Source organism: Perca flavescens, chromosome 5 (assembly GCF_004354835.1).
Source record: "Perca flavescens isolate YP-PL-M2 chromosome 5, PFLA_1.0, whole genome shotgun sequence".
Taxonomy (NCBI): domain Eukaryota; kingdom Metazoa; phylum Chordata; class Actinopteri; order Perciformes; family Percidae; genus Perca; species Perca flavescens.
In genome coordinates, this window is record NC_041335.1 from 4,825,775 (window position 1) to 4,853,252 (window position 27,478).

Sequence of the window (27,478 nt, forward strand, 5' to 3'; positions counted from 1 at the left end):
GATTTTTTAAAATGGATCCTGATTTGTTAAATTGTGCTGAAACAGTACTCAGGCAGATTGTGATTTTTTTATTTTACTTTTTTTATTCAGTCACAATAATGTGAATGTTTTCAATAAAAAAAAGTTATAAAGTTGTACATGTCTGAGTGTTTATTTAACATAAGACAATACTGTGAACTGTAGATTCTGTAAACTCACACGTTTTTTCTGTAAACTCAAATTTTCTTAGAAAATTGCCTTAACTGATTTCCTAGAACAAAAAACAGCAACAATTTTTAACTTAAGGCACTTAACAGTTTTTCAGGTTAACCAGGTTTGACTGGAATGTAACACACTCTCATGCACTAGGCAGAGAAGAATGTGGCCACAGTCCCTTTTATGGATCAAGAAATTCTGTAAGAACTCTCCTGACCCTTTTCCCTTCTGCTGTTAAGCAGTCGGCTCTGAAATAAGTCAGTGTGTCTGGCTGGTTGTCCTTATCGTGCTGAATTGCGTCATTGACTCTGTTCTCATCCATCGTCTCCTTGGTGGCCTCACAGTAGTTATGGAGCACAAAACAGGCATAGATGACAAAGGGAAGGTCGTTTATATTAATGTCCATCGCCCTTCTCAATGCTCCAAATCTTGCTTTCAGTCTGCCAAAGGCGCATTCAATCACCATTCTGGCTCGACATATGGAGAGTCCAAAATACAGTTCTTGAACAGTGCTTCCCCCATTTGCGTATTCCTTCATCAGGTAAGGAAGCAAAGGATATGCTGGGTCCCCAAGAAGAAAAACTGGAATGGATTCCTCATGTTCTAATATTTGTTTTTTTGAGGAGGGGATCGTGCCATTTTTCAATTGTGTGTTCAGCGTCGAATTTGCAAACATACGGGCATCATGGACACTACCTGGCCATTTGACTACGACATCAAAAAATGAATATTTGTAGTCACATGTGGCTTGGATGTTAATAGAAAACCTCCCCTTTCTGTTTAAGTAATCCATCGAATTTGTAGATGGCTGTTTTATTTCAACATGGGTCCCATCCACGGCACCAATGCACTGAGGAATGCCATGGGCTCGGTGAAACCCCTCTACAAGTTCCTTTACTTTGCACTCAGTGACAGGTGACTGTAGGTCCCAAGTGGACTGTAATTGATTCACATACATGCCTTACTATTTTCGACACCACCTGTCTAGATATTCCGAAGGCGTTTGCCGTCTCCCCTCGTCTGCTAAATAGTACAGTGTGCAGGCAACCTTTTTGACAACACTGACAGGCGATCTCATTACAGTTGTCTGCCCTTCAATGTGCGGGCGAAGCAGGTCACTCAATTTCAACAGCGATGTCCTCGACATACGAAAATTCTCTCTCCATTCTTCAGCAACAACCACTTCATGCTCAAAGTTGTCCCACCAACTAGAGGTCCGACCGGGTCTCGTCCAAAACCCGGCATCGGTGGCGGCGGGGTCTGTGTCGCGGGACTGGGAGTGTTGTCATTAGCAGTGCCCTGCGTAGAATTGCATTCTGACGCCTTTGTTCCTCAATATAGTGATATAATTGAGCATGTATCTGTATACATGTTAGAAGCCCTGTTAGCAGCACAGTTATTATAAGCACGATTTGGGCTACATCCGCAATTGCAAAGAATCGTCAACAAACATCAACAAAGCAGTTAGCGGCGCACAATATGACGTCAAACACAGCGGATAACAGCGCACAATCTGACGTCGCAAGGCAAAAAACCCGGTTATACTGTCCCCACGACAACACTGTAACCGGCGGTTCTGAAAATGCTCACCCTGGCTGGAGTTTTCAAAACCGCCTGGGAATACCCGGTGCTGTAAGCATTTCTTTTTCATCCGCAGAGGGCGCTAGTGATGGTCAAATGGTGCTCGGCAAAACACTGGCTTTATTTTCTGAGCTCACTAGATGGCGCTTTCTCTTCAACAAAGGGTAGAAAACACACTGAATTGCCATTCCTTTAACCTTCTTCTTTGAACAGAGCTCGCCTTCTAGTGAGCTCAGGAAATAAAGACAGTGCTTCGCCAAGCTACCTCTGACCATCACCAGAGGCCGCTGATCCTTCTTGGCTGGAGACAGAGCGGACAAGGAAACCGCATGGAGGATGCAGCTTCTTTTTTTTTTTCGAAGCAACATCTTTAATTCAAACTAACATAAACAACCTTACAGTGTTCAACAATTCAGGTAGGAGTTCAAAATTGTTGCAGTTTAACCAGGACCATTAATTATCCCTTACAGCAAATCACAAGTCAGCGAACGATGAACATAGTAAATAAAAATGAATTGAGTTTAACAATGGAAATAATAAAGTAGCCTAGGTGAAAAACAGCAAAGCTACTAAAGAAACAAGCAATAAGAAACTGAGCAAGCGGCTATAGAAAAATTCAAAAATCAAGTAAAGTATATGTTTTGTTATGATGATACCAAGCATTCAATATTCATGTTCTTCAAGAGTATTCCTATCTGGATTCTTAGATATAAGAGCCTTTAGGTTTTAACATCTATGAATAGCTTGTTTTTATCTGGTTCTTTGGCTCACAGCCATACCAACCTGAACACACGCAATCTTGGAAGCTAAGCGGGGTTGGGTGGGTCCGTACTTGGATGGGAGACCCTTTTGGCCCATCACTGCTCTAAGTCCCTATTCCAAATCCTTGTAAATTCAATATTGTTTTAAAGATGGCCTTCTCTATAGCTCAGTTGGTAGAGCGGGTACCTTTAAGGCATTAGATCGGGGTTTGAATCTGACCTGCAGCCCCTTGCTGTATAACATTCCCCCTCTCTCCCATTTCATGTCTACAGCTGTCCTGTTGTTAAAGGTCTAAAAATGCCCCAAAAAAAATCTGTTAATAATAATAATAAAAAAGATAAAATTGCTATGTCATCTTATTTCATTAATACAAATATGCAAACACCAGCCAATAAATTTAATTAAATATTGTTTTTTGCAGTTAGTTAGAGCTTTCACTTTTAAGTTATTTTAACGTAGTTTTTAATTTGCAGCTTACACGTCTGTACTAAAGTAAACATTTAATTGCAGGCCCTTTACTTTATAGGTTTGGGAACTTTTACTTTTTTATATATTCTTCTGTTCAATTATGACCCTCAAAATGAGCATAATATGGACACTTTAAGAGCTGGTACTTATTTTTATTTATTTTTGGAGGGGCAGTTTTTTTATCAGACAGCTGAAGTCATGATAGGGGAGATAGATGGGGAATGACATGCAGCAGAGAGACACAGGTTGGATTTGAACCTGCAGCAGCTGCTTTGAAGAGTAAACCTCAGTATATGGGTACGTGGTCTACCAGGTGAGCTACCTAAGCACCCAAGAGTTGGTATTTATTACAGAAATATTCATCTTCCCAGAAGATTCCCTGAACTCTCAAAGTGGCTGTTTCAAAATCTTCCTAAGCAATTTCATATAAGTCCATTGTGCAACTGTGAGATTGAAGCTATGAAGAGAATAAACAAAGTGAGCCATGACACCGTGTCTTTTATTCAAAACATTCACACATTATTTTATTGAAGACGGTGTAGACCATCTTCTCATATACAATTACTTCCTAGGAGTCACACAGTCGAACCAGCTGACATGGACCATCAACACCTCACAGCTGGTAAAAAAGGCTCAGCAAAGACTCTTCTTCTTGAGAAAGCTGAAACAAGCCAAACTACCACAGAAAATGCCAGCGCCACAGTGTGGTATACCAGCTGCACCGCCGCTGAATTGCACAACCTTCATCGTGTGGTGAAAGTTGCCCAGTGCATCATCAGGTTGGAGCTTCTGGGACTAGACACAATATGCCTCAATAAACTCAGGAGGAAAGCAACCAGCATTCACAAGGACATCACACACCCTGGTCACTCCCTGTTTGAACCACTGCCCTCTGGCAGAAGGTTTAGGATAATCAAAACTAGAACTAACAGACTGAAGAACAGTTTTTATCCCAGAGCTGTGGCTTCTATCACTCCAAGTCCATAGTTCTGTGAATATTAGTTAGTTAGTATTATAATGCACTGTATGTACTTTAATTTTACTGCCAAGTTTAACTGATGTTGCTGCTTTTATATATATATATATATATATATATATATACTGTATATATATATATATACATTATATTATGTATTTATTTTTTAATTCCCTTAGTTTCATTATGCACTTGTATAATGACAATAAAGATTCTATATATTCTACCTATCTATTGCTAGCTAGGATTTGTTTCATGTTAAAAGTCTAAAGAAATCCAACTTTAAAGTCTTGACTAGTGCAAAAACTATTTTAATTGGTGTTTATTATTTGCAGAGATGTTTTTGCTTCTGGTTTGGCTCCTCTGTGTCCATCCTCTGATCTTTCTGTCTCGCTCCTTGTCAGGGTTAGACAGTTTCCTCAGCAACTCTACAACAGAAAGGTTGGATTTAAATTGTGAACATGGGTTTGACTGACAGGAGGCCTCAGAGAGCCACTTAAAGTATGCCGGTTGGTCAGCATTGTTCAGTTTCAGTCATGAAGCTGATGCTTTTTGTTACCAGTTAACTCAGGATGACTCTGGCTGGAGTTGTTTAGGAGAGGCATATATTTCCGACATCCAGTATCATCATCTCCTGAAGGGAAGTAAGGTCATGAACTTTCATGAGTAATAAAACAGCTGGATAAGAGTTTGTCACACATTTTCCCCATAAAACAAAATTAAATATACTTTTAGTTATTGTAGAATACCTCCATGAGCAGCAAATTTAGAGTTTAAAATACTATATCCTCCAAAATGAACATGTAATATACTAGAAAATGTTTTTTTACATCATCTATCTGTATATTGTGGGGGAAACCGCACACAATTCAACTAAATACTTTTACATTTACCTCCCAAAACTATAATTAGGATTGTGATATGATAAATTGTATAGTCAGTCAAAAATGTATGTTACTTCTAAACCTAAAAAAGCACCATCATTTGTACGTGCTGCAACTGTAACAAACTGTATCAAAAGTGGCCGGTACAACACCCCCCACCCCTCCACCCCCCCAGGAAATGAAGTGTTTTATGTAAAATTTCTATTTTGCTCAAATGTGGAGATCTCAACCCCCTCCCCCCCCAATGTTGAACCCAAAGTTATGCCCTTGCTGTAACTTGTTCTTGACCCTTTTCCAAATTATAAAATATTTTCTAAACTTGGCATACTCACGGCAAACTCGTAATAGGACGTAGTATTGTCTCTCTATCAGCACACTGCTGGCCATAGCCTCACTTTGCTGCTTCCCCTCCAAGTTCATCACTCTACCACTGCTTTCCATCAGGTCCACACACTCTGCAGGATCAATTGTATGTTGTTGTTTTTTATATAACACTTAACATAAAAATGTTTTATACAGGGCCTAAAATTAACACCTGACCACGTGCTAAATGCAGGTGAATTTTGACATTGCAGTGTGGCTAATGAAAAACCTGTGTGAATAGTGAATTTTAAAATTCACCTGCCACAGTGGCTGGTGGCCAAAAAATAAAATTAAATTAAAAATAGAGGAAAGTAGTGAATTGTAAATATATATATATATATATATATATATATATATATATATATATATATATATATATTATATATATATATGTATATATATATATATATATATATATATATATATATATATATATATATATATATATAGATATACATATGTAAAATTTTGGTGTCAGTCAAAAGATGAAGATGTCAGACTTACTGTTCAAGTTATGGATGCTATAGAAGTAACTGAACTGACATTAAGTTTCTGACTGCAAGTCCAAACCACTAACCATGTTTCTGATAGCTGTTCAGTACCTTTGAAGTCAAGACCACACCTCTCCTTTAAATGATGGATGAAGTGTATCAGTTTACAGTTGAGATTTAACATTTCCATCCTGTCGTCTGTCAGGAAAAAAACATCTACTCAATATGTAACATTGCACATTAAACTTTGTACTTTGATAATTTCATAATGGAATTTTATTCTCCCTGTATTCAGGCAACAAACATACTAAATGTTGATTTCTAAGCAAAGCAACCATTTGCCACCACATTTAATATATGTTGCAAAGTTTTCCAGTCAACTCAAATAAAATAATCAAACTTCAAATGCCAGGTTTAATCCTGTTCTACATAAAAAGTGTCATTGGTTGACATTTTCTCTACTTGAAAAGCAGCGAGAATATAATATATCCAGGAACGTTACTAACCTCCGAGCAGGATAGTGACAAACATTTTCTGGTCCTGACTGCAGTTAAGCTCCACTGGTACTGCCACTAACAGTTTACAGCATCTGTTTATTCCAGACGTTTGGACTGGGCACAAGTGCAACAATAAAGGCTATTAAATCAATGTTGTGGTCTACACTTTGTGACAAAACTCTGAGGGAGGGGCTGTCTGGACTGGCCTGCACAATGTAGTGATGGTAAACACACACACACACACACACACACACACACACAGACCTCTTTTTCATCCTCCTCCTCTTTTTCTCTTTTCAAAGCTGAAGCCTATAAATGAAGGGACAAGGGGCTGTTGTTGCATGTATCTATGGAGTCTCTACACACAGACAGACTGGCACTGTGGACTTAATAGCTACTTCTTGGACAGTGATGTCAAGATTGACTGTAAAAAAAGAGGCTTTATTGTTTCCCGCCTCAGATTGGAACTAAGATTGGAATAGTTCCTGAATTGGAAAAATGGTGCCAGTACCCTTATTCAGCAGTTGCATGACATGATCATAGCATGTGTCTTGGATATATATATATATTATATTCAGACGTACTGTATATCTTGTAGGGGTGACCCCGAATAGTCGACTATTCGACCGTTCAATCTAAGGAGGCTGATTCGATTGCCAATCTAACAGTCAAATTGGGGCAGTGTCTGAAAATGTGGCTATGAAACAGGATCATTCTATTTGGGCTTTAATAGGGGTGCTGAATGTTTTTTTTATTTTCTGTTTAATTTATTGTTTTTTCCGAATAACTCATGATATATAGTCTATTTTGTATAAATAACAGCCTATTAATAATACTGTTAATATCGGGCACCTGGGTAGCTCATCTGGTAGAGCAGGCACCCATATGCAGAGTTTCAGGCACTGGATTGCAACTAATCTGTGTTTCTACTCACAGTAATAACTATGAAGGAGAGTTTAATCTTTGATTCATAATTTACTAAAGGGGACAACTGTAATCACTATTATCTCTAAATTTCAAAGCACATTTATACATTACAGTGCTGAATCAACAACAATGTGTAGCCTAATCACTGAATGCTTAAATGTTTGAGAACCACCAACTACTTTAAAGTGACTATAATCAACATTTTTATGTAACAATGTATCAAATGACAATGTAAAAAAAATCTCACAGTGATGATCCTACAGAGAATTATTGCCTGAATCTGCAGCCCCTCTCAGCTTTACAGAGCTTTACAGTGAGTTTCAGTTCATTGTTAGCTCTCCGGTCCACAACTTTACTGTTTTGGTTTACTCTCACCACTCTCATAGCATCATTTTCGGTTCACAACAAGTTTGTAAGGTGATATGTCACTGTTGTGTTAGTCTCCTATAACCAGAGCTATCTTCACACTGCTGTTGAGTATGCTCTGGCTTATCTATTCTATAATAGGGCAAAAAGACACTGCACCTGTCTGCATTTCTTTAAACCAATCATAATCGTTTTGGGTGGCGGTGTACATTGGATTTATCTGAGATTTAACAGCTAAAAGTAGGCTACTGTTGTTGTTGTAGATTGTTTTGCCTTTGGACAGAACTAACTGTTTCCAGTCTTCTTGCCAAGCTAAGCTAACCGGCTGCTGGCTGTAGCAGGGTTGCCAGATACGGAACCTGTCGTGTTGCCACGGGTTGCATTTTTTGTCCGCTGGTTGGGTAGACCAGACCTACACACACACACACACACACACACACACACACACACACACACACACCTTGTGCCGCCCAGCAACTGCCTCTCTAGGGAAGGCAGTGAACAGACTTGTTTGGAGTTTACAACTAGTGGACTATTAGCAGAGAACATTAGAGTTAACAACTGGCTAGCTAGCTAGCTAGCAAAGAAAAAGTACAACAGTTTACTTTTTGCGGCAGAGACAATCTGGCAGCTTAAAAAAAGACGCCAAGTGTGAACATAGCCTAAGGGTTAGTGTAATATGTTTTAGCAAGGGCATATTTTGAGTTCTGGCACTGGGCTGGTTTTATTGGCTGTTGGGCTGGTTTTGGGCTGGTTTTATTGGCCATTGGGCTGATTTTGGGCTGGTTTTATTGGCCATTGGGTTGGTTTTGTCATACAGACCTGGCAACCCTGGGCTGTAGCTTCATATTTGCTGTACACTCAGCAAGAAAGCAAAAATGCATTTTCTTCCAAAAAAAAATCTAACTATGCCTTTAATATAAACTATTGATTAGAGCAACTTTAAACAACATGATTTCAAACAAATAGACATGTTTATAGTTTCTTTGCGATGGCAATTAAGTTTTCTTAATAGATCTCCAGTAGAGCTGTAATAGCCTAAAGTTCTGAATCATACCCTTCAAATGACTTGCTGAGGAGACAAGATGTTGCCACAAAGGACAGCAGCAGAGCAGGAGGCCTCGGGAGGGCTCTGTGTAGAATCTTTAAAAAGCACTTAAGACCCCAGGGAAAGCTTAAAAAAAGAAGTGGGCCCTTCACCCCGTAACCTGAACTCACAGGGGAATTGTGATAAAAGCTGTGAAAATAAAGAACACCAAAGATAGTTTGACTGCTTTATCAACCATTTCTCAGAATGAGCAAACCAGATCTCCAACTCAGGTCTACAGACTTCCAGATCTGATATTAAACATGACGTGCCTGGTGAAAAGCCTGGAGCTGCTCCAACAGCTACTGAGTCATGACTGGGCCATTGTGGCCATTGCTAAATGCAAATACAGAAAGTACACTTGAAAATGTAAAGGGATTTATTTAAAGACAGGACTTTGTGTTTGCCTGTAGGTGATAACCATAGACATAGTGGACGTAACAGCAGTGATGTCACCCACTGGTTTGTAGAATGCCGTTTTAAAGTCTTGAATTTGGCAATTTGGCCATCGCCATCTTGGAATTTTGAAACTGGACATGACGGTTTTTGATGAAAGGGTGGAGCTGGGGAGGATGATTTAGCCAAACCAGTGTTGTTTATGGTTGCACTGGCGCTGCGCTAAGCTAAACGCTGACTAGGGGAAGCCTATTTTGAACACTTCTTAAGTGAGTCATCTAGTCAAGATTTACCGTCGGCTAAACACAGACCTCCAGGTACCGGCAGCAATCATTTGCATTTACGACAGTACAGAAAATCTGTAGACTTTCCCTTAAGTTAAGTTAACGCTAGTGGTAGCTAGTTAGCTTGGTTGGCAGAATGCTGAACAAGGCGTTCCAATGTTCCAATTTACTTTGATGAAGTGAAAACACAGTGATACAATCAATGTCACCACGAAAAAAAAGGGCAACACCAAAAACAAGTTAACGGCTATTTTAGTGTACACAGTGCCATGGATACACATTGCTAAGGCTCTGTCATGATTGACGGGTGAGTGTGTAGCCACACCTTAAAGCATCCCCTGCTTTATCGTCAATTTTTAAATAAATTCAATTTTAATTAAATGAATGGGACTATAATTTACAAAATGAAAATCATGCTGTACTGAAGAAGACATGAAACTAGTGATTGAGACCAAAAACTCATCATGAAATGTTTACTGAGATGTAGGGTCATTTTTTCATAGACTTCTATGTAATCTGACTTCTGTGGAGTAGAGTCTCCCCTTGCTGGAAATGAGATAGAATGCAGGTTCAAGGCACTTTCACATTGGCTTCACTTTTCAGACCTGGAAGTTTTGTCCATTATTTTTACAGTCTATGGTGATAACACAGAAGCAACAGCTGTGCTGGACTGAGGACACATTTATCATGACAAATAAAAAACAGAACTTCTTCCTTGAGTTTGATTTAAGTCTAAAATATAATCATTCAAAATCCTCTTACAATTATTTCCCATCATTCATCAAACTCAGAAGTCGACATTTACATGAATATAAGTCAAGTCACATTGTCACACTGAGCAAACAAAAACACAAGGTTACATTTCAGCATTACATTACCCTTCGCTTTTAAACATGTCATTGCTATTGACACAAACATTAACCAATCTGTCACTGGTGAAAGTACTGTTTTTATTGTTTTAGTCCAATTAGAACCCATTAATTTTATGTCGGAATGCACATAGATCTATGCCATGAAACTGAATTACAATGTAAGAGAAAGGAGTAGGCCGAATGTGAAATTTTTTTAACTTTCTCTAAAAAAGTGTGCACTTTGCTAAGCAGGTCGATGACACTGTCTCTGCACCATGCCGGTCTTCAGGACGGACTGAATCTAAAAATGGTGCAAATTATGGTGCAATACTGCATAAAAAAGGAGTCCTTTGCCCATGATCCATGGCAGTGGTATAAGGTGAAATCCATCCGAGAGCATTTATATCCACATCCCTGAAAAATTTAAAAGTGTACCAATAATTTAATAATAACCCATTCAGAACAGAAATGGCAGGAGGAAATCACTCATACACTCTGGTATATTATTTCAACCTGCAATTAAACAAAGTTGAACATCCTAAAAACAGGCTACAATTAATGTTTTTTTTTTTCATTCTTAATTTTTTAAGAGTAAGAGGTCCATACTATCCCTTCTCTCAATATTGGCTAAGCTTTGGTGGGTCAGACAATTTCACTGGTAACAGTGTATTTGTATTGACCTCTAGCTGTTCGCAAAAAGAAGGCAAAAGCCTTTAGAAATATTGTTTGTTGAAATAAATGCAGAGCCCTTTGTGATGTGTGAAGTGTCTGCACCGTAGTCAGTCGCTCTGTCGCTTTAAACCACTCTATTTGTATTGACCTCTAGCTGTTCGCAAAAAGAAGGCAAAAGCCTTTAGAAATATTGTTTGTTGAAATAAATGCAGAGCCCTTTGTGATGTGTGAAGTGTCTGCACCGTAGTCAGTCGCTCTGTCGCTTTAAAACCTATTTGGGCCATTAGCAGTGCTTTCAGACGTTTAGTCTGCTTTAAATAAAAAAAGTCACTGTGTTTAAATAGTGCTGACAGTTTCTCATGGCAAGTCAAGGAGATTAAAGTTATCTCGGTGACATTTGTTTTCCATTATCCGTTTACAGTGCTCCCATTTCCATTGCACATCAGGACTTATCCCGATCCGATGTGAGCTGCTGCTGAGCTAACGTTGACGTGTTACTCCTGAATAGTAGTGAATCTGCATGGGTCAGGACACCTTTGCCAGCTCACGAAGGCTCGTTCTATCCTGCTTGTTAAACAGGAATGTGTCCTTGGCGGAGCCCAGATTCTGTTTGCCCTTATCCTCCACGACTTCTGGTCCAGCGAAGTCATGCTGCTGCTCAGCATAATGTAGATGATGGCCTATGGGGATTTTAGTCTGCAGTGGACAAGGGCCCATCTTAGAACAGTGGGAGATGATGACTGACAGTGGGGGGCGGGATACTGTCGCCAGACTGCCCCCTACTGGAGAGACGTGAGTAGGGCAGCGGCATGAGCTTTCACAGCTACTGCTGCTGCTGCTGTGTTCAGGGAAAAGGTCAACGCTGAGGCCGTTTGCCTTAAGTCTGATGGAGTCGGTGATGCTGTTGTGTGTGGAGTTGTGCTGACTGCTGCCTCTTCCGAACAGCTCCTGCTGGCCCAGGATGTGGCGGCGGATAATCTTACGGAAGGTCTGTCGGAACTCCCGGATGCGGTAGGCATATATGAAGGGGTTGATCACAGAGTTGGCGTGGGAAAGAATAATGGCCACATACATGATCCAGGCCGGTGGACGATCACACAGAGGGCAGAAGAGGGTGAAGCAGTTGATGATGTGTAAAGGCAGCCAGCAGACTGCAAACAGCCCCACGATGATGGCCAGAGACTTGGCAGCCTGGACCTCTTTCTGCAGCGTTGAGCGCGACTTCTCTCCATGAACCACTTTGACCTCCATCAGCTTGAGCTGGTGGCGAGCGGCCATGAAGATACACAGGTAGATGGCTAGCATCAGCACCAGGGGAATCAGTACACAAGCCAAGAAGTTGAAGTAGACCATATACTCCATGACCACCACCCCCTCAAACAGGCACTTCATCAGGCCGGGCGCGCAGGTGCTGTTGCTGCTCTCAGACGACTTGTGCCAGCCCATCATGGGAGTCAGACCGATGATGATAGATAAAACCCAGCAAATGGCAATGATACCTTGTGCCCGCTGGCCTGTTACCAAGCTGTTGTACCTGGATAGGGAGACAATACAAACATCAGAGACCCAAAAAACGGCAATTTCAACTCATATTTATGTTTATAGTGACGGCAACTTCTAGTGGCTGTAGTAGTTATGACAGGAGAAAAGCAGGAAATAAGGTGACAAAGTATAAGAGCGCCAAATAAACAAACATAGGACCTTCTCTGTAGATGCTAGATCAGACCTGATACACATCTCAACGTCAACACATGCTGTGCAGGCGTCAACACTTGAGCTTCCCATCCGTCATTGCAGTAAAAGACTGTGTAAAAGACTGTGTATAGTGGAACTTTCTACCGGTATGAATCTTTAATAAATACTTCTAAACCAAACACTACACAATTGAACATGTTCTAACAGGAATGCAATCTGAAATTGGGGAAAAATTGTTAACAACATAGGCAACCAAGAGTGTAAAAGTGTTGACTGGTGTTAACGCCTGCACAGTATGCTTGTGTGATGATGTTGACACGTTTATCGGATCCAATCTAGCATCTACCAACTTTCACCAAGGAGACCAGACTTTGAGTCCTGTTTGCGGCAAGTTTTTTTAACTTCACGGAACAACGAGTTACGTCACGTTCTGCGTCACGTGTGTAACTGGAAGTGAACTAGTGTCAGGTGGTAATGATACCCGATTACGCAAATCGGAGATCACTAAAATTAATGTTAAGTCACTTTGTGCATATGCAAAGACAATGTCGGACTCAGTAGTTTTCTCTGGACCCCTGCCAAACCTGATCAGCGATGACATGTACAGCTGCATGTCATCCTTCCACCGCTGGTTGTCATGGGTGGTGCCCAGCTAATGATGTGGGCTACGTAGATAACTGGAGGGCATTCTGGGGAAAGCCTGGTGACAGCAGGAGAGACGGCATTCATTTGACGGAGCTGCTCTCATATCAAGAAATCTGACCGAGTCTATTATCGATCATGAAACCATGACAACCCAAGATTGAAATCAGTAATCAGAGGTGCAGTGGTACGTGCTTCTCTGTGCTTCTATTGGAGCAGTCTCCCACTCATAGTCCCATAACCACGGTGTCTGTCCCCCGACTCAGATCAATTAAACAAAAGAGGAGCTATACTTAAGAACCTAATTAGGGCCCGAGCGCCGACAGCGGCGAAGGCCCTATTGAAACTGAAGGAATTATTAGGGCCCGAGCGCTGACAGCGGCGAAGGCCCTATTGAAACTGAAGGAATTATTATTATTTTCCCGTCAAATGAATTGGCTTTTTGAGGGGCTTAATATATTCAAAAACTCACCAAATTTGGCGGTCGCATCAAGTCTGGTGAAAATGTACGTATTTTAAGGGTTTCGGGAATAGGCGCACAAAAATGGCTCGCTAGCGCCCCCTAGAAAGTTAGGAAAATTGAGCCCCTGCAGTGCGTTTAACGTAGACTCACGAAACTTGGTACACATATGTAACATGTCCAAAGATGTACAAAAAACTTCATTAGAGCCATACCCTAAACCCAACAGGAAGTCCGCCATTTTGAATTAAATGTTCAAAATTAGTGCGATTTTGGCCATTTCCACATGTCGTACTTTAACGAACTCCTCCTAGAGATTTGATCCGATCAACTTCAAACTCGGTCTTAAGATGTTAAAGATGAAAAGTTGTTAAAAGAAAAACTTTTCGTCATAGGGCGTGGCCCTTTTTAATAAATGCTGACCCACCTAAGGTAGAGTCTTGTGTGAGGTATCATTGAACTCAGCACAGACTTCCTTTTTAATTGTTGATGGTTTGACCTGCCCCCTACGCTTTTGCCACACCCCTTTTCACAGCTAATGAACCGTATGACGTAGAGTCTTGTGTGAACTGTTGTTGAACTCGGCAGGGAGTTCCCTTTTCATTGTTGACGATTTGCGGCGTCTGAGTGCCGTGCAAAAGTACGGTCGCAAGGAGCGGCGTCCGCCGGTAACCCCGAAGCGCGCAGAGGCGCGAGGGCCCATTCATCGCTGCTTGCAGCTTTAATTAGAATTAAAACTACCACTGCAATGATAGAACAGAATAGGAAAATTAGATGTGGACTATTAAATATTAGATCTCTGACTTCTAAAGCAGTACTAGTAAACAATTTGATATCAGATAATCAAATTGATCTAGTCTTACCAAAAATTGGCTGTGCCATGAAGAATATGTTAGTCTTGCTGCCATCTTTGATTCAAGCCTGTGAATTAATCCTAAACCTAAACTAAATTATAACTTGTTTGAAAGCCTTGTTCTTAATTTCTACATCCAACATGGAAAACATTACAGCCAGTTATATTTGCTGTTGTTTACTGAGCTCCAGGTCCGTCTTCTGAATTTTTATCTGAATTCTCAGAGTTTTTATCATGTGTAGTCCTTAAATCAGACAAAGTACTTATTGTAGGTGATTTTAATAATCATGTGGACGTTGACAACGATAGCCTTAGTATTGCTTTCAGCTCACTACTAGATTCAATTGGTTTCAGTCAGAGTGTGCATGAGGCCACTCACTGTTTAACCACACCCTCGACCTTGTGCTGGCATATGGCATCGAAATTGAAGATTAATTAATTAATTAATAGTATTTTCATCTTTCATTTTTATCAGATCATTCTTTTCGCTAGAAAGAACGACAAGACCTGACATATACTTAGACTGCTTTTATCCTATAGACCTTCAACAATTAATGTTAAAGGTCTCTTCAGCTAAGCCATCTACCTGTCTCTTAGACACCATCCCAACGAGGCTACTTAAAGAAGCGTTACCTGTGGTTAACGCTTCATTACTAGATATGATCAATATGTCTTTATTAACAGGTTATGGACCACAGTCATTTAAAGTAGCTGTGAAAACCTCTTCTGAAAAAAAACCACCCTCGATCCTGAGGTCTTAGCCAACTATAGACCTATATCTAATCTTCCCTTTCTCTCCAAGATCCTTGAGAAGGTAATCGTGAATTATTTATGTGACTTTGTACATAGCAATAGTTTATTTGAGGACTTTCAGTCAGGAATGCATCATAGCACAGAGACGGCACTGATGAAAATTACTATTGACCTTTTAACTGCTTCAGACAAAGGACTTGTCTCCGTACTTGTCTTACTAGATCTTAGTGCTGCATTCAACACTATTGACCATACCATCCTGTTACAGAGACTGGAACATTTAGTTGGCATTAAAGGAATCGCACTTAGCTGGTTTATTTATCTGATCAATCTCAATTTGTTAATATTAACGATGAATCCTCCAGGCACACTAATGGTGTTCCACAAGGCTCAGTGCTTGGACCAAGTCTATTCACCTTATAAATGCTTCCTCTAGGCAATATTATTAGGAAACACTCAGTTAACTTTCACTGTTATGCGGATGACACCCAATTATACCTATCAATCAAGCCAGATGAAACCAGTCAGTTAGCTAAACTTTAAGCATGCATTAAAGATATAAAATCATGGCTGACCTACAATTTTCTGATGTTAAACTCAGACAAAACCAAGGTTATTGTGCTGGGCCCTAAACACCTCCGAACCTCATTATCTAAAGATATAGCTACTCTGGAGGCATTGCCCTGGCCTCCAGCACTACTGTCAGAAATCTAGGAGTTATTTTTGATCAGGATTATATCCTTTAACGCCCACTTAAAACAAACCTCAAGAACAGCCTTTTTTCCACTTTCATAACATTGCCAAAATTAGGCACATCCTGTCTCAAAACGATGCTGAAAAACTAGTCCATGCATTTGTTACTTCCAGGCTGGACTATTGTAATTCCTTAATATCAGGTTGCTCAAATAAGCCCCTTAAGACTCTCCAGCTGATCCAGAATGCTGCAGTGCGTGTTCTGACAAGAACTAAGACAAGAGATCATATTTCTCCTGTATTAGCTTCGCTGCATTGGCTTCCTGTAAAATCCAGGATTGAATTTAAAATCCTTCTCCTGACGTACAAAGTTCTAAATGGTCAAGCACCATCATATCTTGAAGAGCTCATAGTACCTTATTGTGCCACTAGAGCACTGCGCTCCCAGAATGCAGAGTCACTTGTGGTTCCTAGAGTCTCTAAAAGTAGAATGGGAGCCAGAGCCTTCAGCTATCAGGCTCCTCTCCTGTGGAACCAGATCCAAGTCTGGGTTCGGGAGGCAGACACCATCACCACATTTAAGAGTAAACTTAATACTCTCCTCTTTGATAAAGCTTATAGTTAGCTAGTGAGGAGTTGCAGCGTTTGCCTAGACCGGCGGGGGAGGGTGTATATCTCTAGACACGGCACCCTTTCTCTTCTCTGCTTCTCTTTATAGTCGTCAGATTCATCTACCAACCCTTATAGAACTGCCTCAGGTTTGCCTTGCACCAGCTCTTAATTATGCTGTTATACCTTTAGACTGCCAGGGGACTTCCTTTGACACACTGAGCTCCTCTCTCCTCTCTCTTTCCATCTGTGTGCATCCATGTCCCAGAAATGCTTCTTACTAATTTAGCTCTGGGGAGCTTATTCCCCGCAGTCCTTATGTTTTTTCGCCTAGCAGTTTTCCTTGGATTAGGGTGGCACCTAAATCATGGTTGCAGCTGTCGCCGTGGTCCTGCTCCATGCCCTGCTACACCCTGCTACACTCTGCAGTGGCCTGCCACACCCTGCTACGTCCTGCTACGTCCTGCTATGCCCTGCTATGCCCTGCAGTGCCCTGTCACGTCCTGCTATGCCTTGCAGTGCCCTGCTATGTCCTGTAACGCCCTGCAGTGCCCTGCTACGCCATGAACTACTACAACTACTATTTCTAGTCATAGTTCCATTATCTTTATTGTGACTATTATTGCCACTGTTCATCACACCCCAAACCGACACGTCAGACACCGCCTACCAAGAGCCAGGGTCTTTCTGAGGTTTCTCCCTAAAAGGAAGTTTTCCTCATCTTTTTTCTTCAACGCAGCTGACATTTTAAGTTGTAATTATATTCTGCCTAAAAGGGAGTTTTTCCTCACCACTTGCTTGCTCTTGGGGGAATTACTGGAATTGTTGGGACTTGTCTTTGTAAATTATAGAGTGTGGTCTAGACTATCTAGAAAGTGCTTTGAGATAACTCTTGTTATGATTTGATACTATAAATAAAATTGAATTGATTTTATACCAAACCACAATCTTTTTCTAAAGATAGCCAAGTAGTTTTTGTGCCTAAACGTAACCAAACTGCAACGTTAACATGTTTAAAACCGCCGTTATGTACTATGTTTTACCGCTAGGGTCGCTAATTTATGAAACGCTCCTGTGGGTCGTATTAGGGGCTAAGAATAAACGACTATCGTTGTATATGTTTGTTAGCTGAGAACTCATGTCTACAGTCATTATAAGAAAGTTTCCAACAATTATCTCATGTTAGATATAAGACTGTACACTGTCATTAATAATCTTTTGTATACAGTATATGAAGTTCCTCCTCGACTTCAAATTTGATTAGCTAATTGTTCTGTGGAAGCACTTCTTATGCCGGAACTAAAAGAGATAAACAAACAAAGTCCTCAAAAGGAAGAGTCTATTTTGAGTATGCCTGTGTGGGAGAGCAGCTGAGTTATTTGGCTTGTTTCTATCACATTCTTGAGATGTTGAAGTGCAAAGGTTAATGCTGGAAAAACAATCTCCCCCCCGTCAGGGATGCAAAAAAACAACGCAGAGAAGCCATCATGTATCTTCAGCAGGATGCTGTGTAAAAACTCTTTGAGTTCTGAAAACAGGAAGGCTGAGTATTTTAGTATGATGAGGTCTACAGCATCACTGCTGGTCAGCGTGTCATTAGAGCACAGGTTAAATGTCTGGAGACATGTCATTAATGCTAATTTGAATGCTAAACATAAGGTTCATCTTCAACAGTCGTTAACAGCGTTGTGTTTTTACAGTAAAACAATAAGCAGGATTACACAGGGGGTTGCAGAGGGGCCACACAGTCTGTATAAGCAGGGGGTGGACACAGCCTCAAGACGCCATTTCCATTTCTGGACACACTTATTCAGCCAAGACTTTCTGGTTCAAATGTCATGTCTTTACTGATGGATAGAAATTAAATATGAACTTTTATTGGGAGATCTACACTGCCTGGGACCACGAAACAGATTAGACTAAGCTGAGAAAATAAAGAAAAAGTAAAGACAACAAGTTATGGTACATTTCAAATACATTCCCTTTGTTAAAGGATATTAAATAATGCACTTCTGTTGTTTCTTCTTTTTCTTACTTTTCTACAGTGCTTAAGAGATTTTGGTACCACTTTCTAATAAAGGCATCGTTTAGAGACTATAAGTCTTATTTAAAGTTAATAAACCATTTACTAATGCTTTATCAATCAATTATAATGAAGCCAACGTGGACAACTTTTCAACTTTTGGGATGTCCGGTTGTGAATAATACTGTTGGTGGTTTTTAGTGCAGTTATAAATGTTTATAAATGAATAATAGGCCCTGTAGTCTGCAGCTAATGTTACTCCACCCACGGGATAGATAGTGGAGCTCATTCTCTTAAAGGCTGGTTCAGCTTCACTGTCACAAGGGCTGATACAGAAATAAGTCTTTACAACACCTCTGTCCAACCTTCCATATTGTGATTTTGCACATACATATTCTCCCATTCTACCATCTCATCATTACTTATCTAATATATATAGTATGTTATCCTCTTTTTATTTTATATTTTAGTAGTAGTGGTTCAGTACATTCATAGTGTATTGTACTTTATTCTTAAAGTTAGTATTTTATTATATTTCTAGAGTTTGCTAAGGTTTTTCTTGTATTCTGTATTGAGCTATTTTAATTTATATTATTTGATTTTCTTTCGATATATATTTCCCCATGCAATGCCTGGATAACTGGCTAGTGTAACATAAGAATTCCCAATTTAGGATCAATAAAGTACATCTATCTATCTATCTATCTATCTATCTATCTATCTATCTATCTATCTATCTATCTATCTATCTAATAAGTCATTAATAAAGGGTTTATTCTATTAGGTCTGCAGTTGTACATGTTCTCAATATGGATTTGTTAAACTGATTTTAGTCCAAGTGTTTGTTTTGTCAACCTGAAAAGTGAAAAGTATTTTACAAATGATCTATAAAGCATTACTAAATTATTTATTAACCAATAGCAAAGCCACTTCTTACAACCCCCCTTTATTAATGTTGTCTTCTTATAAAAGGAACCAAAACCTTTGCCGTTTGCCCTATAACTGCATAAGAGCAACTCACAGCCCTCGGGCTCACTGACCTGAGCGGTATCTTGATTGCAATGTAGCGATCTATAGCGATGGCCAGCAGGCTGAAGATGGAGCTCTGCGTGAGAACCAGCACGAAGCAGGCAATGAACAGGCAGCCATAGAAGTTGGAGCAGAAGCCGGTGCTGATGACGATGGCAAAGGGAATGGCCAGGACGCCCACGGCGATGTCAGCCACCGCCAGCGACACCACGAAGAAGTTGGTGATGCTCTGCAGGTTGCTGTTGAGGCCCACGGCCCAGCAGACCAGCACATTGCCCAGCACAGAGAACACAGCAATCAGCAGCTCTAGGACGATGTAGAAGGAGGAGGCGATGGGGTCTTCCGGCATGGTGAGACAAACGGTGAGCTCACTGATGAAGAGGGAGGAAACCTCGCCTCAACGACCATAGCTGCAGCCTGGCAGCCGCTGAGCTCAGCCTCCGCACCTCCAACACTTTCAGAAACATCCACCAGACTCCCGGGAAGCAGCTGTGGTACCTCCTCAACACCTCCTCGGCTCAGAAAGCTGGGAAAAAAAGGTTTATTCAACTTCAGATGGAGCTGTCATCTCTCCTAACGCAGGACACAGTCGCCTCCATCCACTCCTGGTACAACGCTCCTCTGCTGTCCTCTCCCCTCAGCGCCTTCCCCTCAGTGCCTTTTTCCATGAACTTCTCGAGGGGCTGAGATGATGCCAACAATGCACATCACTGGAACATTATGTGGCTAAAGAGGTGCAAAAGTGGAAAAGAGGAAATGCTTTTACAATTAAGGAAGTGCATTTCAACAGACACACACTTGCATCAGATTTGTTTTAGATCAAATCACAAGTGTTGCAGGACTATGTCAATATTTCCCCCTGCTAATACTCTGAAAAGACTCAAGGGTGAAACTCAATCTTGTTTTTAAATTCAATAATATCTTCTTTTTAAAAAGCATAAATGTTTCCCACAATTCTCACTACAAATGAATGTGTAGGTGGGGTCAAGCTGCCTTAAAGAGCTTTTAATCTAAACAATTTAACAGAGATTTCAGGTGGAATACTTGGGCATTTAAATTCAACAATATATCACCAAAAGCATCAGCTGATTCAAAATAAAGATTTAAATTGTTCATACACCCACGTTAAGTCTGCGAAAGCGATTATGTCAGTGTTTTTTTTTTGTGTAGTCTATATCCACGACATTTCACTTTCGGGATTGCTCCGTTGCCGCCGGAAATTAAGCCGGATTTCACTCTTTTTGGCCAGATGTCCGGTACCTTCCGCTTTCTTTGTGTTGGAATTTTAAACTCCGGTGGATTTCTGAGGACTATGGTGAACTGCTCCTCAGATCTCTGCAGGGTAAATCCAGACAGCTAGCTAGACTATCTGTCCAATCTGAGTTTTCTGTTGCACGACTAAAACAACTTTTGAACGTACACATCTTCCACCAAAAAAAGTACCTTCCCGAGGCTATTTTGCAGCAGCTCTGTCCATGACGATTGTGATTGGTTTAAAGAAATGCCCCATCAACCAGAGCAAGTGTTTCTCCCAACCCGGAATGCTGTGTGGACTAGCCAGACCCTCCTCCACAGCGCTGTGAAGGAAGGTCTGGCAAGGAGAGACTAGTTTTTGTGGGATTTTGGGTTGCTGATGTCTTCTATAAACAGCCCCTCTTGACCCTGCAGAGCAGAAGTAGGAGAGCGGTTTAGGTATACTTCATCAGAGTCAAACGTACACGTAGCAGAGCTCCCAGTGCGAAACACGGAGGATGCTTTTGGGCACATCGGGAGCGAAGGCTTAGACTAAAGTGAAAATGCTGGGTGTCGCTTTTGATTATTGCAACCTTGGCCCATATTATCATTATCATCAGCTTAAAGTTACGTTTTGGATTTATGTATATAAAACAAGAAATCCATTCATTTTTACTTGGGAATTTTAAGGCCATTATTTATTTATTTTCAGTCAGCCGCTTACTGTGAGCAGTGGCGTTTTAAATAAGCACAGATTTCTCTCAAAGTTAGAACACTTTTGTTTTCTTCACATGAGAGATTTCTGTGTTTGTGTTTTAAGTAGGCAGCTCTCAGTTGGAGAATGGTGATGTCACATATCTGTTCACCAATTAGGATTCAGCGACGCTTAAATCAGGATGTGCTGGCAGTTGTGGGGTTGTTTGTTTATGTTGCCAACATACATCCATCCATCCGCAGGGGCAGCAACTCCAGCAGAGGACCCCAAACTTCCCTTTCCCGAGCCACATTAGCCAGCTCTGACTGGGGGATCCCGAGGCGTTCCCAGGCCAGGGTGGAGATATAATCTCTCCACCTAGTCTCGGGTCTTCCCCGAGGCCTCCTCCCAGCTGGACGTGCCTGGAACACCTCCCTAGGGAGGCGCCCAGGGGGCTTCCTTACTAGATGCCCGAACCATCTCAACCGGTGCCTTTCGACGCAAAGGAGCAGCAACTCGTGCACCTGAGGTAGCTCAACTGGTAGAGCGTGCACCAATATACAGAGGATCAGTCCTCAACGTAGCGACCGCAGGTTCCATTCCGACCTGCGGCCGCTACGTAGAGCCTTTGGCTCTACTCCGATGTTTCTCAACCTATTTCCATGGGAGATGCCAGGCACCCTCCTGAGGATACCCATTTTGGCTGCTTGTACCCTGGATCTCGTTCTTTCGGTCATGACATGTTGCCAACACTGTCAGTCGTATCTGATCAAACCACACCCTCACGCTCCTGATAAAGCAGGTTAGCTGATTTTGAAAGTGTTAATAAATAATAATTAAGGGTGTTTTTTCCCCAACCTTAACTTTGATTATTGCTTATGTAGTCATAAACATTAGTAATGTATTAGAGGAATAGTTTTAAATGATGACTACATGTAATGTGAAAGGCGTCAACCGTACTGGCAAAAATAATTAAACCTCAACTCTGCAAAGCGTTGGAGCACCTTTTTGGTTTTAAGACTCTCAATACCATTTTAGTTCACTGTCACAGCTTCTTCTTAGCGAAGCCCTTTTTAATTCCATGCTACCTTAGGTCTTCAGGGCATTTTTAAGTGTAATTCTTAGAAGTCTGAGAAATGTGTGGTCTATTCTCAATAAGTGAATTACAAGATTGTCTGATATCTGTGAGTCATTGGCCATAAAAGGCTCAACAAACAGAAATCTGCTGTTTTTGTGGGGCTGAACTCCCTCCAAGGGAATGTTTCAAGAGGTTACGTCGAGTTTTCGGAGATAACAGCTGTGCTGGAACACAGAGGTCTTTGCTCTCTGAGGCAGGGTTTTCCCTCTGGGTTGGATGAGATCTTTTTTTACTAAAACTTGTTATTTCATCGTTGATAGTTATCAGTAGGTTTATTTCGTCCATTCTATTTGACTTACAAATAAAGTTTTTGTTTGTCTCTTTCCTCTAAATCCTGGGTATTCATTTGTATTGATGTGTGGTGTTATATTGCAGCGTATTATAATGTTTGATGCAGCAGCGGCTTGTCCAAAACCAAAAATCCCAGAGGACAGTAAGGGAAATAATGAATCTCTGAAAACTACAGCAGTGACTCTCCCATGCTAGCAATGTATCCAAAATAACAAGCTGTCCTGAGATGGAATTATGACATATTACATCAGAGAAACTCCAGGGAGTTATAGTGAAACAAGGGACGGTGAGGTATTTCTTAAGGACAGGCTTTGGATCACATTAGTATCTTTAGCACATGAATTTTGCTCAGAAATTTTAATTTAAAAGAATCTTGTAACTTGTATTCAGATCATGATTGAAATGTTTTGTACATTTGGTAAGTAAATTAAGGTTTAAAATACCATTTTCTTAATTTGCCTCAAACCCTGCTACAGCATCACCAAGAAAACAACAAATGACTCCCCCGCAGAGGAAGTACAGGAGGAGCAAACATGAAAGCTCTCAGCTTCCTGGTAACAGACACACTCTCATTGTAAGCTGCTGATGGCAATCTAAGTGACAACATGGCTGCTGGCTGAATATGCTAGCAAGATCAGCTCTGTTAACAAGAGTCTGCCCTACTGAAGTGTCCATGAGCTTAACACTGACCACACCACCAGAGAGAGTGCCCTATACCACTGTTTTTCAAAGTGGGGTCTGGGGAAACCTCAGAGGTCCTTGGGGGGTTCTGAGACATTAAGCTGAATATCTTATATACACAATATATATATATTTATATATATATATATATATATATATATATATATATATATATATATATAAAACCAAGTTAGATTATAAAGTTACATTACAAATTATAATGAGAGCAGAGCTGGCATCTCATTGTGACATGATACACTTCCCTCTGTCTTTATAGTTCTCCTTGGACCAATGGTCAGATTAACACACTTGTATGCCCTGCGTGTAATAACTTAGATAATTTATATGTTGGCACGGGGCCGGCAACATCAACAAGCAGACAAGACAAGGTAACAACCTGCCTTAAAGACCCTTATCATTTTAATTTGATATTGTACTTACGTCGTCCATATTCCAAAGCAAATTTGCAACTAATCAGATCACCACAAACCAAGTGACACATCCGTAGGGCCTTAGGGGCCCCTGAAGCTGTAGTCCAGCCCAGTTTGAACTCACACAAATAGATTTAGACCCAACTCTTTCCTCTGTATAAATATGTCATGCTGAATATAGTCCTGACATAAAAGTTGTTTTTGTCATATTTTTTCACCTTTTGTCACCTTCTTTATATGTCAATTTTGCATCTAAAGAGCCTCTTCTCCTTTTTTTTAAATCTCAAGATGTGAAAAGGTTTTAGCTTTTGCTCTCTTCATCTACTGATCTATTAATGACTTAAATGAGACTTGATGTGCTCTCAGCCTTGACTTGTTCTGCACCCACTTAAGACCTGGATGATTCAAACATGACTTAACCCGACTTTGGAATTGACTCAGCCTTAACCAAGATGTCTAGGTAAATGTAGGCTTGAAAATGCAGTTGATTAGAAGACACCAACCGGGCAAAGTGGGCAACTGCCCCAGGCTCCAGGGCCCCAAAAGCCCCCGAATTATTACATGTCGATTGATTTTTGGTATTTTTATTAATTGCAATTTTGTTGCTGCATTATTGTTCTGTTATTACTCAATCGGGTAACACTTTACGAAAAGATAAACAGGGGAACAAATGAGGAACTATCTAGTAACTGCTAGTAAACCATTAGATAATGAGTAACTCCTATTTCCTATATTCCTATTTTATAGCTAATGATGATGAATCATAAATAAGTACTAAGGGACAAAAAAGGGGTAAGTAATGATGAAGTAATGCAAGACAACTTGTTAGAAGTCCCCAAGAGGCCACCTGACCACACCTGAGACAGGGAAGGTAAAATAAAAAAAAAATCAATCAACCAAATTAGAGGCTATAGATACAGCCTTCCTCCATTTGTTCATTCTTTTCCACCCCAGCCATGATTTGTGCATCCTGTAAGTTGATTCACTTTAATGTTGTTTTGATTGTTGATATGTATCACTTTACTTTGGGGGCGAAGTAATGTGAACTCATTGGGAAAGTGGTCAGTATGATCGATTCACAGATATTTCTTATCATTACTTAATGCTTCATAGGCACTCCCAGTCTGTTAGTAACTCATTATACTATATAGTCCTCCATTAGAAATTAAAAGGGAAGTACTTAAAGGTGCAATATGTAATATATATTACTGTATTAAATCCAAAAATGACAATAATTTGTCATCAGATATTAAGGATACATGCTAAGTTGAAATACTATCTTTTCTGACAACAATGCTTGAGCCAGTATTTTCTCCTTTTAAAATGGATGTTCAGTGGCGTTTGTGTTTTGGCCTGTGTGTTGGTATCAACTGCCCATTTTGGCAGCCGGGCCAGGTTGCCAAATATACCTGTAAAAACGTACACCCAGCGCTACAGCTGTAGTACAGCCATGGAAGCAGCAAACAAACCAACTGGATCCAAGTCAAGACCGAGTCCAAATGAGAGACAGTCAAGACCGAGAAAAATACAACTATTTTACTTAAGTCACATAAAGCTGAAGTGCAACTTTACATTAGATGTTGAGTCTTTTTATTCGGGTGTAACAAGAACATTCTGGATTGCTGATGGAAAATGTAGCCTAACATTTAACAAGCAACACAGGTGTCTCTAAAAACTGACATGTTCACATCCTTGAACTTACTTACTTGTCCTGAAGAATCCATAGTACAAAGTGCTGGCTGACATTATGTATGTGGCCAAAATGAAAATGATCGATGCCTGATGATTGAGGTAGCTATATGACGCAGCCAGGTGTATACTGAGGACCAATTGTAGGGTACCAATGCCCGTTCTAGATGGATTATGAATAAACCAATAGCCTACCTGTTTTCTGAACAAGGACACTTCATCAATGGTTTTGTTTTCAGGAGGAAAATACTTTAGAAAAAAATGATATAGGCCTAGGGCTGGACTCGAGACCAACTAGTAGCCTATATTTGGCGAGTCCAAGACAAGTCTGAGACCAACAAAAAAAGTCAACTCAAGTACTACAGACCTGGTGAACTGTCTTCAGGTTTATTCCTGCTGGCTTTAGTTCTTACAGGTGAGGAGACCTAACACCCAGAGTTGGACAGCTTGTACCAAACATCACTTTACCGTGTTCCTCACACATTTAGGCCTACCACAAGCTCTCTGTCTGATATGCTTCACACGCAGCTCCTGTTGGTTGGTCCGCATGTCTGTGCACTACCATGTTAGATATGATAAAGCCTGTTATAAAGGCACCATAACATGTTTAAGATCGAATGCATAAAGTGTGACAAAATTATAGGCTACTACATTTAAACACTCAAAAATCAGGTTGTAGGCTATTGATTTCATGCATTTAAATATATATTTTTTTTAATTAAACAATTAAATTGTGACAATTAAAATGACTCACTTTTTTTTCTTGATGTAGACTGGGCAGAGAGTAGATTTCCGACAATGTGAGATGAGGCGATAAACACGCTCGACCTACAAATACCACAACGAACGGAGGTTTTCACTTCCCACTGAGCGACAAGTGTGACACTTCTTCAATGTAGACTACAATTGGCGCCTGATCACTATACCATGCTGGGTAAGTCCGGGAAATGAAATAAAAACACACTGAAAGTCTGATCAATTTCTCCTGCTCGCATCACGAGAAATACAGCGCTTCTCCTGAGAATGACTTCAGACAGATGAGATCCCCTCTCTCACTCCTCTCTTTCTCTTTCTCTCTCTCTCTCACACACACACAATCACAATAAAACATATTGCGCCTGATGGTAAGCGTGTTTCCTCTCCGTGGGCGGATCAGTTAAGATCCCTGTTGTGTACAGATGAGTCTTTGGATGACACGTATAAAACTGTAGGCCTATCTGTGTTGAAACATCAGACACAAAGAGTTAATCCAGTTTATCCACACTGGAACAGACACATATGCAGTTTTTTTTGTTTACTCAGTGACTGCCAGAGCCATGTCACAGATGTAATTACTGTTTAAATGAAATGCACCATTTAATAACCGACAGGCTCAATCTGGGTGTGGGAAGTTCAAGAGCAGCACTTGCACCTCCCTCATTTCCACCACTGATCAGACAGCTTCCAGGTGGGAATGTGTGTGGAACTGTTCAGGGCGTTCCTGAAAAAGAGAGGTTTCCTCTCAAAGAACCTTCCCTGAATAAATAAAAGGTAAAAAAAATAAAAATATTTACTGTGAGTCAACTGGAAATGTAACGTTTTGGATATTTCTGACCCTCAGGTCAATTTAAAACCACTTGCGAAGACAGTGACGACAAAAAAACAAGGCTGTTTCAATTGGCTTTTATTTACAACTGATTATCATCGTAGTGTGCACTTAATACTGTAACACACACACACACACACACACACACACACACACACACACACACACACACACACACA

General features: G+C 40.5%; 1 protein-coding gene across 2 annotated transcripts; it reads right to left on the minus strand.

Moving 5' to 3' along the window:
• Positions 1–8,772: 8,772 nt before the first annotated feature.
• Positions 8,773–26,797, minus strand: adora2aa (adenosine A2a receptor a). Of its 2 annotated transcripts, none has more exons than XM_028577998.1 (4): positions 26,469–26,797; positions 19,569–20,083; positions 10,949–12,334; positions 8,773–10,808 (listed from the first exon to the last, which is right to left on the minus strand). In XM_028577998.1, exons 2-3 carry the CDS (start codon positions 19,904–19,906, stop codon positions 11,326–11,328), a joined length of 1,347 nt encoding a protein of 448 aa, XP_028433799.1. In that variant the 5' UTR covers positions 19,907–20,083; positions 26,469–26,797; the 3' UTR covers positions 8,773–10,808; positions 10,949–11,325. The 2 variants fall into 2 exon arrangements, with proteins under 2 accessions (XP_028433799.1, XP_028433798.1); XM_028577997.1 differs by having other exon boundaries at positions 19,569–20,283.
• Between the last annotated feature and the right edge of the window lie 681 nt (positions 26,798–27,478).

Excerpts from the sequence above, each read along its gene's own strand:
- adora2aa (XM_028577998.1), bottom strand. The coding sequence starts at position 19,906 with ATGCCGGAAGACCCCATCGCCTCCTCCTTCTACATCGTCCTAGAGCTG. Across the intron at positions 12,335-19,568 it reads GCAATCAAGATACCGCTCAG|GTACAACAGCTTGGTAACAG; the intron begins GTCAGTGAGCCC and ends CTCCCTATCCAG.